This window comes from Cariama cristata, unplaced genomic scaffold, assembly GCF_000690535.1.
Source record: "Cariama cristata isolate BGI_N322 unplaced genomic scaffold, ASM69053v1 scaffold21089, whole genome shotgun sequence".
Taxonomy (NCBI): Eukaryota; Metazoa; Chordata; class Aves; order Cariamiformes; family Cariamidae; genus Cariama; species Cariama cristata.
This window is the reverse complement of record NW_009635521.1, coordinates 1-13,396: the sequence shown is the minus strand read 5'-3', so window position 1 is coordinate 13,396 and position 13,396 is coordinate 1. Positions and strand designations below refer to the sequence as shown.

At 40.4% G+C, this 13,396-nt stretch overlaps 1 protein-coding gene across 1 annotated transcript; it reads left to right on the top strand.

Annotated features, from left to right (window-relative positions):
- Positions 1–291: 291 nt before the first annotated feature.
- Positions 292–12,492, top strand: LOC104167354 (protein-glutamine gamma-glutamyltransferase 6-like; the record flags this gene model as incomplete). Its single annotated transcript, XM_009707591.1, is given in 14 exon segments — positions 292–392; positions 395–539; positions 1,053–1,171; positions 2,365–2,493; positions 3,608–3,777; positions 4,828–4,931; positions 5,265–5,275; positions 6,895–7,126; positions 7,790–7,893; positions 7,984–8,134; positions 9,113–9,270; positions 10,989–11,066; positions 11,068–11,123; positions 12,339–12,492. Coding segments are annotated over 14 exon segments (1,712 nt in total), but the record flags the coding sequence as incomplete, so codon positions are not given.
- Positions 12,493–13,396: the final 904 nt, after the last annotated feature.

Genomic DNA, 13,396 nt, shown 5'->3' with positions numbered 1-13,396 from the left:
CTACATATTTTTGAACTGTCAGGTTTTCAGGACAACAGGCTTGTCTCCTCACTTGTCTAGAATGACTACGGGTATACTCACCCTTACTGGGTTGTGCACATAACACAGAGGGTTGCATAGTACGATTCTATGGATTGGAGTGCAGCTAGTTTACATTGAATAAGCATTTGATCTGATAAGCCACAATTATTCAATGTAGTCATCAAAAAAAAAATATGGAGTTCATCACTGACCCAAAGTTTGTCACCCACAGCTGTCATTCAGAATTGCTGTCCCTGTTCCCTCTGGCAGGACCATCTCCAGCAGCATCACAGCAGACCAAGGCTATATTTAACCTTTCTGAGGAGGGTGCCAGTGGCTGGAGTGCAACCCAAGAGCTCAGTGAGTGCAGTTCCCTGGCTGCATGAACTTCACAATATTCAGCCCAGCCAATGCTGTCATTGGACAATACAAACTCAAACTCCAGATTGTTTCTGGCAACAAGTTCTCTTCAACACTCCTGGGTCAGTTTGTGCTACTCTTCAATCCCTGGTGTCCAAGTAGGTTTTGATGTATCATGTCCTTCAGATAACTCATTGTCTCAGTCAGGAAATCTGGGTGTCACAGTAAACCATGTACCTGACAGTCATAGCTACAGAAAGATTCTTTTTTCACTCAACATCAAGGATCAAGTTTTTGCACCTTCTTCAGTGCTGCAATGCATCAAAGATCCAGCCTCTTGCTTGTAGAATAGGAAATCAGAGACAAGAAATATTCCAGATATTTATTCTATAATTTTTCTCCCTCTGATATTTGCGTTCAGTTGTAAATCAAGCAATATCTACCAGTAAGACACATGCTGAGATTAGTGTAGGGACAGGAGCATAGTCAGTTCTCCTCGAAGGAACTTCACGCTTATTTTATTCACTCTCTAAATGACTACAGAGGTATAGTGGGGAGTTCTAAGCCTGAATGCACAGGCAGCCTGACCTGTTCCCTGGAACTCTCCTTGAATTGAGATTTGCAGTTACAGCAAAACAACTTTCAGCCAGCATGTCTCATTCTGCTTCTAGATGACGATGTCTATATGGCTAATGAAAAGGAGCGACGGGAATATGTCCTGAATGATAGTGAGATCATATTTCAGGGACTGGAAAAATACGTTCAACAAGAAGCTTGGAACTATGGACAGGTAAACAGCATCACCTATTCCAGAACTTTGACAATAAGAACAGTGGGTAAAAAGGCTCCTGAGGAGAGAGAATCATTATGTCATAGTATAAGAGTTCAGTATTCCTCTCTCACTTATGATTTTCTTGCAGATATATGTCTCATCAAAACATTACAGCACCATCAGGATAATTTCCTCTCTGGCATGTGCTAATAAAAAAATAAAAGAAACAAAGCACAATTTTAGTTTTCTTTTGCCTGTTACACAAACTGGCAAAATTCTACTTGTTTCTTGACCCTTGTAAAGGGCAAAGGAAGCCATTCCAGTATTAACCTCTAGGTATTGCAAGGCTAGTACATCTAAGTATTTACACAGTTGGTTTAGGAATGGAGCAGAAGACAGTAAAAGGATATCCCAAATCTACTCAACTGAAATAACTCAAGTTGGAATTTCTGAAAATCAGTTTGGCCTTCTAAGAATAACTGCTACAAATACAGTCATAACTACAGCCCATCTGTAGTCAGATAGCTGTCCTGCAACTTGTTGGGCTAGTCAAAACCATTCCTGAACACTTCATGCCTTACAACTGCACCAGCAGTAGCACAGACAGCATTTCTATTAACGCTCCTGATCACTGTGGCTACTTTTACACTGATAAATGAAACAAGGCCAGATCTGCTTTCTGTCTCAGAGGTCAAGTGGCATCCTTGCCTGGCCACATCCATACAGCATAGCACTTTGGCACCCTCTGGGCCCAACACAGTGTCTTTGTGACCTTAATCCACAATAATTATTTTTGTGGGTTTCTTTCAGTTCAGACCATTTGATACAAGGTGAAGGCAGCCCACCAGAGTGAAGCTTTCGTAACAAAAGGGTACCTGTAGGGGCATGACAGGATGTGGGAGGGTGCAAAGCCTGCTGAGCCAGACCTGGAGAGGTCTTGTCTGTTCCACTAGGCCACATAATGTCTTCGTGAATGCTAGCAGCTATGGGCCCAAACCATGCTCACAAACACGCTGCCTTTAAAATACTATGGAGACTCAGCATCCTAGTGCTTATGTTTTCTTCTTGGCCCTATTTTCTTTAGCAGTACCGAAAATGCTCATATTACCAACATCACCCTATTGTGCTAGGAAAAGGAAAATAGGTGGGGAGTTTATCCTTTGGTTTACTTACGAAATTAGCCTTTAATATATTGCTTGCTTTGATTTCAGTTTGAAGAGGATATCCTTGATATCTCTCTGACTATACTGGATCAAAGCCTGAACCACTGCCAAGACCCAGCTGTTGATGTATCCATCCAGAACAGTCCTAGCTATGTAAGCAGGGTTATCAGTGCTATGGTAAAGTGATCAACTAATTACAATTGTACAATGCATCTACTAACAAAAACCCCAATACTTTATTGTGAATGCCTCAGTGTTTTATAGGAGTAGCTAACTTAGCTACATAAGAGGTTAAACGGAGATTTATTCTCAAGGGAACATACCCCAAAAGTTTAATTTACCTTCTTCCCAGAAGTTTGCTCATAACTAAAGAAATGTTGCCAAGAACTTTTGGGGAACATTAAATCTCAGATGTATTTTCCTAACAGATTTTCAGTCCATTAGATCTTTTCACTAACTTGGAAAGCCTGTGTCCATTCTGAGATCATTTGCTAAGTTTTTCAAACACCAAGAGGAGCATAAAATATTTTGGAAAACTATCAGAAAGGAAGCTTACTAGAATTTCTGCAGATTTAACTTTGTGATGTTATTGTTGAAGCTGTTTCAGCTTTGACAGAGAGAGTGAAGAACCTATGCTCTCCATGCATGAAGGGTTATTTCCTTCTATTTCAAACAACCATAGGTTTTGTGAGTCATCAAATAAAATGCAAAACGGTTTGCAAGGCTAGGCTGGTGAAAAGAGCAAGGCTTCCTGTTTCAAAGCAAACCAGTGCTATTTTAAGTCTGTCTCCTCACAATTCCAGTTTTCTACTATTGTGTCTTACCTACTACTGACACAAAAATAAATCACAATTCTGGAGACCTGGAAAGGGAGTTGCAAGTTGGGAAAAGCATTTCATCCTAGCAGTTTCCATTCAGAGCTGCTCTGAAAGACAAGAGTCACTTTGGGGAAAATACAAAAGAAAAGTAATGCAATCAAGAGGTATGTCTCAGAGAGGAAAAGAAGCAAGTAACAGTGAAACAAATCACAGGGAGAAAATGAGAGCGAGAACAGGATGAAGAATGAAAGATTAAAATAAATGGGTGAATCTAACTCTTCTTAAAAAGAACATGGCAGCTAAGAACATCATGTGAGTGGAATTGTCTTCTAAGCAATTGTGCACAATGACTGTGACTTGGATCATATCTGAGAGGGAAGCTTCTGAGGGTTTGTTTCCCCACTGAAAACATATATACTCAACTGTTTTGCCAAGAAAAACAGAAAAATACTTTCTAAATGTCTGTAAAATAGGTTTACAGGACTTTCATGGTATTCTATATTGCAGTTCTGAGATCCTTGGGAATACCTACTCGTGTTATTACAAGCTTCAACTCTGCCCATGACAGGAATATAAATCTGCGTATTGGTAAGTACATTGACATTTCCGGAAAGACCCTGCACTTGACTGAAGACAGTGTGTGGTAAATATATTTTTTTCTTACCATTTCTTCCATTATATTCTCTTCTAATTAAAACATCTAGAATCACACTCCTGAAAAAACACCTGAACCTCATGCTCCCAGCGACATAAAACCCCATACCAAAGAATCAACCAAGTTTTCAGAAATGCAATATGTCGTCAGTTTCATGATTCTGAAGAATTAACAGAGGAGATACTTTTTATCATTGCTATTCAACATATAATTTGAAAATATAACTGCTAATTTTGTCTCTACTGTATGTAAGTTTACATTTTTAAAAAAAAAAAAAAGTTGAAGAGTAATTATCCTCTTGCTGCAAAATGGTATCAGCTTGTCCCTTGATTCCTAGAGCAGAGCACTCTCAGAAGTCCGTAAGTTTTAGATCCAACTCCTGTGCTACGTGCTGTTGACTGACTCAGTCTTTCATGATTACCATTATACATCCCTTGCATAATACTGAGAGGTTACTAAAGTAAAGGTAATATGTTTAATGCAGCTGAGAAAAATTCCATCCCATCCCTTAGGAAGAACATGCTGTTTCTTTCACCTCAGAGAAGCTGTTAAAAATTATGCTTTTGACACGTAAGTGCACAGAAACTATCACACTGCACAGGTGTGTTGTACTGCGCGCACCAGTGTTTCAGTCACCAAGCACCCTGCGCCATGTGGACTGAATGGGACAAGGGTTACATGAAGTAGAAAGCAACTGTGAATCAAATACCAACATACAGCAATGTGCACAGGAGACCTCTGGCTGTACAGTATGCTGTTCAGGAATGTCCCGAATGGAATACTTGACTCTGTAATGAATTATTTTCCTTCTAACATTATTTTTTTCATAACATCTCAACATTTCTCAGAGATCTGAACACAAAAACTTGGCAAAGAAGGAAGAAAAGGTACTCAAGAAAGGAGTCAGCAGCTGGTCTCTCCAGAGTCTTCATTCACTCGATCAGGGTTATTTCTTGCAGTGTACCAGACAGGGATCAAATCTTTCAATATAAAATTAATTGTATGAATCAGGGATTCCCTATTCTACCTCCCTTACAGGAATTTCCATGTCTGGAATGAAAGCTGACTCATTAGAAGAGATCTTGGCTCTTTTTATGACGGATGGCAGATTCTGGATGCAACACGCGGTGAAAGAAGCAAAGGTAACACTGTTGTAAATCTAAAAAGCTGTAGATACTATTACTCCTGAAGATCGCTACTGAAATTTCAGGACAACTATCTACTCTTCTATCTACTCCCTGTAGATGTAGCATTAATTCGGGTGCACAAGAAAAGCAATACCCACATCAGTCTTCAGTAGGTTGCTTTTCTGTCAGCCTCTGGACTGCCTACCAGCATGAAATTCTTACTTTTTTTTGATCCTTTGCCTCTACAAAAGCCAGCAAATCTTAAGTTCACTTACCTCACCCTTGCTTGTCTTTGCTCTTAACATTACACAGATTCGTAAAATGACATAGAATAACTAAGGTTGGAAGGGACCTTTAGAGTTTGGTTACTCCAACCCCCTGCTCAGCATAGGGTCAATTAGAACAGGTTTCTCCAGACCATGTCCAGTTGGGTTTTGAGTATTTCATAGGATGAAGACTCCACAAGCTCTCTCGGCAAACTGTTGCACTGTTCGGTCACCCTCACAGAAAAGGCTTTTTTCTTATGTTTAAACAGAAATTTCTGTGTTTCAATTTGTGCCCACTGTCACTTGTCCTTTCACTGGATATCACTGAAGAGAGTCTGAGTTTGTCCTCTTTACACCCTCCCATCGGGTATTTATACATATTGATAAGATTCCCCCGAGCCTTCTCTTCTCCAGGTTGAACAGTCCCAGTTCTCATCCCTTAATCATTTTTGTGGCCCTTTGCAGGATTTGCTCCCATACGTCAGTATTTTTCTTGTACAAGGAGCCCAGAACTGCACACAGCACTCCAGATGTGGCCTCACCAGTGCTTGAGCAGAAGGAAAGGATCATGCTTCTTGACCTGCTGGCAATGGTCTTCCTGATGGAGCCCTGGATGTTGCTGGCCTTCCTTGCTGCAAGGGCACATTCCTGGCATTAGGCACATTTGCTGGCTTGCATTGGACAGATTTAGCAGCAAAACAAATTAAACCCACTTTTAGTAAGATGCTAAGTAAAGATTTTAGAGTTTATAGTCACAGGGTTGAACCAAAGAGTTTACAACAGAAAATAAAATATGCCCCATGACTCTACCCTATGTTTTACAGGACACACTGGAATGGGTAGGAAGATATTTCATATGATGTCGCTGTGGCATGCAACAACATGGCATATATGTACAAATCTACATGAAAGAAGTCCCAAACTGTTCTCTGGTTCTGAAAACAAGTGACAAACAATGCCTTTTGTTCACAGCACTGAACTCCCCCACCCAGACCAAAATAATAGCACAGCCTTCTGGGAACAAACCCTGGTCTGTCCCATTCCCTGAATTCTTCACAGCTGCTGTTTGAAAGATCATTCATTGGCAACGGGGGAAAAAAAAAGGCACACTAAGAAGCTCGCTAGCAAGTAAACAGTGTGGATGACCAATGGCCAGCACTTGGGTTCACACTTTGGCCCTGGGTTTTTTTACTAATACAGACACAACTTCATTGATCTAGTTTGATGACCTCCATCAAAAGATTAATTTATTTGGCCATTTTAAAACCATCAAACTCCAGATAAACTGCTTCTTATTCCCCACTACTAAGTTTACCAAATTTAGCTTCCTGGTTCTTCTCAATGCACATACAGCATTGATGACTCTGATCTCATAAACCTGATTGTACTTCTGACTCGGCTCCCATCCTCTCCTCTCCTTTCACTAGACAACTTAGCATGCAGCCTTGCAAGCTTTGGAGGGTTAGAACATTTCACAGAGCACACATAAAAAGTGTTAGCTCACACCTTATTAGTCTTACAACCTCCTCTGTGCTCCTACCTTTTGACAGAAAATGCATGTGGAATCTCTGGACATGCTGTTACCATAATGCACAGATGTAGAAACAATGTACAACCACAGTGACTACCTCTCCCTCTTGCTGTCAGGATGAGGATTTACGTTCTTTTGCAACATGCAGTCATTTAACTTCTCCCTCTCCTTAACATATCAGTGTGGTACTGCCTCCACCAGAGCCATTAAGGAAGGGGATGTGAACTTGGATTATGACAGCTCATTTGTGTTTGCAGCAGTGAATGCTGACTATGTTACTTGGATTCACTACAGCAACAAAAGAAAAGAGAGAATTTATTCTGATCCTAGGAAGACTGGAAAATTTATCAGCACCAAAGCAGTGGGCAACAAATCCCGTGTGGACATCACTGCTAATTACAAATATCCAGAAGGTAAATTCTTTATTACAATTGTCTTGTCACTGATGGTCAGAAGTTAAAAGAATTTAGGCCTTTGCTGGACTGAGCACTGACTCAATTTCTTTACTTGTTCTGGAGGAAAGTAATTGAGAATTTTCAAAGTCTTGGGGCTTATTGTCAGCTGATAGTGATTCAATATGGCCTTTGTAGCCCTTGATGAAATACTAATGTGTTCACTATAAAGTTAAAGCTACTTCTGTAAAACATTCTATCCCAGCTGTTCTGAACAGAAATATTCTCACCACCTGATATGACATGCAGTGATAGCCATTCTGGAGAGTTGTTTGGGGAGAGTTTCTGCAAAAGGATTTTTTCACCCTTCTTAATTTCAGAGGAGATGGCAATTGCCCCAGCTTATGTAGAACTGAGCTCTCCCAGGAGTCACCTTTCTACTGCTCACACTTTCCAAGAGGTGCTCATGAACAGCCAGCTAAAGCTTCCAGCCTTCATGGCCATGTATATTCATTTGCTTTTGTCCGTGTCAAAATTAGCATTTAGGTTAGACCTCACTTTCTCCTCTTGTGTACCTTTGCCCTCCTCAGCCTTCCTAAACTGTATTTACTGAAAGCAATTATGGCTCCATTGCAGTATAGCCAGCATGCATGAGATCTCTGACCACGTTATCTTTCAAAGCAGGATCCCTGAAAGAAAGGTAGGTGTATAAAAAAGCACTGAAGCTGCTTGGTGTGAGAAGCACTGGAAAAAGAACCAAAATTACAAGACCTAGAAGACGATCTTCAGTAGCATGAAGACAAAATATGACACAGCCTGCACAAAACCCCAGTATTTCAGGGAAGCTGATCCTTGATGCATCTCCTGTAATTGGCCAGGATATCCCCCTTACCTTGGCACTCAGGAACTTGACCTCAGATTTCAAGACCACAAAGGTTAAATCGAGGGGTTCAGCCATTCTCTACACAAGAAAACCAAAGGCAGAGATTTTGCAGTTGTCTAGGTCTATTAAACTTGGACCTGAAGAAGGTAATTTTAATTTTATTACAGCTTTGGTCTGTGGGCAAATCACACAGAAATAATGAATGGCTCAAGAAGTACATGACCTGCGAACGGTTGGAGGTTAAGGCTATTCAATGGAAGAGAAACATATATATTTGCCCTGTCTTCAACATCTGCTTTTAGGCACTGTCAGAAAGGATACTGAGCTGAGTGACCTTTTGTCTGACCCAGCACAGCCACTGTTAGTTCTATTTTACGACCTTTTTTGCAATGAGAGAACAACTAAGAGACATAGACCAGAGACTACTCAGCTACCAGCTCCCCATAAGCAAAGTATAAAGACAGATTAAAGGGGGAAACATAAGCCTACATCTTTTCCAGCAGTAGGACAGCAACTACATACTGCAATAAGAGCTACACTACCTGCAGATAGTGGCCTTTGCTCTGCTTTTATAGGGACAGTGCTGAAAAATGAAATATGTAGCACAGATGAATATAACCACCCTCTCAAGCTAACACACAACACATCATAACTCCTTTCACTGTTCCAGCAGTAGATGAACATTTTTTCTCAATGTACTGAGATCCATTGCCTTCCTCACTGGCACAGAGGCTCTGACTGTGCACCCTCTTTAAGGCAGAGGTTGAACAACTGCATCAGCAAGGGCACTTAAACCAACCCACCTTCTCACTTCTGCCTTCTTTGCAAGGAAGGAGCATTAAACGCCCAGCTTCAGATAAATAAAAAAATCACCAGCAGGGCTTGCCACATATATCCATTCTGAGAACTGTCCAGCTACTGAACTGTACCTGATCATTTGGCGTTTGATGTAAGTAGAACTCAGCTATAAGCATCATTCCTGTCTACTGGTTGTCAACACCCACAAATGGACAGCCCCAGGGTGATAGCGTCCTTGCTCCTTAAAATACAGATATATTACAGATAGATGGTACTTAGAGACAGAAAAAAGAAGAGGGGAAATTCTGTTTCTATTTCCATTCCAGTGAAAGAGATTTCATTCAAGATCTCCTATTCCCAGTACAAAAACTCTCTGATGGATGACAGGAAGATCCTAGTGTCTGTTGTCTGTGAAACTAAACGGGGAGCCTCGCTTCTAGTGGAGAAGGATATTGTACTTCAGGATCCTTTTCTCACCATCAAGGTAAAAGCTAGTCCCCTTTGTGTCCCTAGAGAGACGTGTTGAGAAGAAGCAACTAGAATCCTTACTCCATCTACTCCACATGGGAAGCAGTGTAGGAAGTGAAATTGTGCCTGAGAGTGATTTGATCATGTTGCTCTAGTAATAGGCCATATGACACAAGTGAAATGAAATACAGTAAGGAAAAGCAAACCTTTCCACAGCACAGCTGTGCTATGGTATTCTTGCCAGTGCTTGTTCACATGGCACTGATAAAGTTCTCAGTGTTAGGAGGGTTACAAGGTAAGATTATCTCCAGAGAGACAGACAGAGAGAAACAGAGAGAGACAGAGAGATATTGTCCATATCTAGGCCTTCACTTCTGTCAGGGAATTCTGATCATTCTCTTCCAGTTTATTTAGGAAGCCTGATTTTTACCAAAGACATCTTCACTGACTAGCTGATAATGCCTGGGGCTGTGAAGCTTGTTATTATAATACTCAATGAAGTTCTTTCACCTTATCAGGAAAAGTGGCAGTTTTCACCTTCTGTAACATCTTCCCAAGTGATTAACAGTTAGAACTGGAGGCTTTTGTTCCCACTTAAGACTGGCTTCTGACAAATCTTGTACAATGGGTAAAAAGCAATTCTTAGTATACAGGAAAGACCATGTACTGCCTGTCCGGGGACAGTCCTGGGTTTGCATGGCCCATCACATCCATATAAAGTAGCTTAACCTGTTTTGGACAGTTCAGCACATTCACATGCTGTATCAGACATGGGATCAAATGCTATCTGCCTACCGTACTGTAAATAACATAGAGGAAGTATGATAATTCACAGATCTTTCAGAGCCTCCAGACTAGATTAGCTATCCCAAACCACTCTGTCAGTAGCATACAGGAAAAGCAAGGTTACACACAGGAACAAAAAGTTTGGATTATTGAAGGTCTGGCGATTTCTGAATACCAAGTTCTAGTGAGACTTTGTAAAAAGCCTTCTATGCTGTATCATGCAAATAACACAGTCAGCTTATATAGGGCAGGCACCTGAATTAAATGACTTCAATTGAGTGACTAAGTTTCAAGAAGGGCTTATGTTTCTGTTGACTGAAACTTCTGTATAAACATACAGTCAATAATACAGAAATGCAATTAGGATGCTGGACTTCTCCATTATGTTAATTAATATTACATTATCTACAAAGATAACCAGATACGCCAATTCCACTTTATCTCCAAATAAGGGAATGAATATGTTTATTTGCTATTTGGCTTTTTTTTTCCCCCTGCCTGAGATGCCACAATTCACCTCTGTCTCATACCTCCAATATTTTCTAATCCTAAACCTTTCATTTAGCCTAACTAAAGCTAATTTGACTTAAGCTGGCTACAGCAGTTAGCCATATGTGCCAGGTCAATACTTGTACTCTCATTCTGTTCTCACTCTGATAAGTATCATATACTGTGTTATAGATAACACCATACAATGACCTAGTTAAAAAGTTAGGACTAAATTCTAGATTCTACAGCAGTTTGTTCTTTCTCAGCCACACTGGATGGCTGATTCAAGCCTGAGCTCTTATGCCCAAAAATACGTACATGTATTAATTCCTGGCTCCTTCCTGTCCAGGAGATCCTGTCCTAAGAGGGTAAGTGGTTTGCAATAGGAATGAAAAGAGAAAACCATGATAAAGAAGTGAGACTAATGCCGTGACTGAGCAGAATGTTTTCTCTCTGTAGGTCCTTGGTCCAACAGTGGTACACAAGGCTGTTAATGTGCAGGTCACACTTACCAACCCACTGTCTGAAGCGGTGAACAGACTGTGTGCTGAGAACAGAAGGCAGTGGCCTGCTCAAAGAGCAACTCAGAATCAAGTACGTAAATGCTATCTGGCTAATAACTCATTCACTTTGGTGGGAAATCTGGAACAAAAGTGGGGTTCTAAAAAAGATTCTGTCAACCTCATGACTTTTGTTTGCATCAACCTTGGACAAAATACCATCATGCCGGTATTCTCCATATACTAGTTGGGATTTTTTTGCACCTCCTTGCCAAGCTTTGGATTACAGAATGCTCAGGGAGTGGAGAGATGGCCTGCTTTTAATGTTAGTGACTGAATTATATAAAGTGAAAAAATTTAAAAATTTTCTTCTTCTTGTGGTTTGCAAAAGGAAAACCAAACAATCCTTGAAGGGCAAGAGAGAAAGTGATGGTATCTTTTTTCCTTCAGATATTAAATTACTAAAGAGCCAGGACATATACTGTAATGAAATGTCTTAAAAATGTGTCTACTGATATCATACCAGTAAGAAATTGTTCTCCCATCTCCTCCATGGTTATTATTTTAAAAACATTTTTTTTAAACGTCTCCAAAATATTTATGCTGGAGGAGTTAGCACCAAGAAACTGTGAAAGAAGAACAAAAAAAGATAGCAAAACATGGACAATTATGATAATCACTAAGGCTTCATACACTGAATGCAAAATTCAGGTCTAGATCCTGATCCTGAACTTTAACTTGTCTTACCAGCATTGGTATTGCTCAGCTTCAGTACCTCTTCAGAGCAAAGAGACCCTTTTCCCCCACTATCTCTGTTTCCTGGAGCTACTATTAGTCTCCTTGTGTTGGACAGCCAAGAGTAATTTCTAACTATGGACATAAAATCAACAAGTAATTATATTTACCACACCAAAATACAGCACGAGCATACCTAGAATACTATAAATGTTGTGAGTGTTGAGGGTAATACATACAGTTGGATTTGAACTCTTCTAAAGATAACCTTCCTGATCATTCCTCAGGCGCTCAATACGTTTTGCCCTCATGATACAATCCCTAATTCTCTATCACAGGTTTAGAACTGTAACTATTCCACCACATCCATTACAGCTTGATTAGCTCTTCAAGGATAGTGTTGTGAGGGCTATGAGCATGCAAGGTTATGTTCACCTGTGCTAGGAGCGTACAAACACAGCAGCCACTTACTCTGACTCTTCCTTTCCATACTGTCTTAGATTTGGGGACTCTGAAGAATACATAGCAAGAATTTTTCAGCTGCTTGAACTTACAAATGTATTCTCTCTTTTAGTGTGGCAAGAATGGCTCCCATGGAGAGCTCAACAGTCCAGTTTGAAATCATTCCCTACAAGAGTGGCACCAGGCAGCTTCAGGTGGACTTGGTTTGCATCCTTTTTTCAGACATTAAGGGATTTGTGATGCTTTATGTGGCTCCTGCTCAGTGATATAACCTGTAAATCAGTTCAGTTTTGCCTCTGTTTATGAGACTGGTGGAGCGTTCATACATTATTATGACTGGGAGCACAGAAATGCAGACTACTCAGCCAAAGTAAAGTGGTGTAATACGAATGAAAATGAATAAAAAGGTACTATACACTATACTGTAAAGACAGTGTCATCTTTTTCCTTTGCTAACCTGTTTTATGGACCTTCATGAATAGAATCACTAGCAGAAATCATTATATAATTTACTTGAAGCAGAGGATCAAGTGTGATGGTTTTCAGCATTACAGCCTGTAGCAATGATAGCAGCTAGATTTCAAAGGATCATTTAAAATCACTGGTTTTGCAAGCTTCACTGAATATAATTTAATTATATTCACTAAATGGAAGTTTTATTCAGTAATAGCTGTCCTGGTTTGGCAAAAACAGGATTACTTCTCCTTTCAGGAGTTTTCCTTTCAGTTAAGTTTCTTCTACGTAACTGCACTTTCTGAAAGTACAGCTACATGTTTTTCAGACACTGTCTCCTTTTCTGACTTGATAATGCTCGGTATTTATAGTTGCTGCTGAAGTATCAGTAGGATTGGTATGCAGAATGGCCCATGTTTATGCTTATCCCAATGAGAACCAAGGCCACTGCTGGCCCTCTTTTGTTAAGCACATAAAAAGTCATAAAAGGGTCGCACCTGCGGAAGAGTGCAGATGGGACAGGTGACCAAAAACTGACCAACTAGGTATTCCATCCCATGCACATCATACTCAGTATAAAGCTAAGGGATCATGAGGCTCTCCCTTTCTTCTTTCATGGCCGGCATCCCTGTGGGACCCTGCTCATTCTCCTGCCTCCAACCCCGATACGTGCATTCCTGAATTTGGTTCCAGTCCAGGACATCCAGGTGCCTGCCC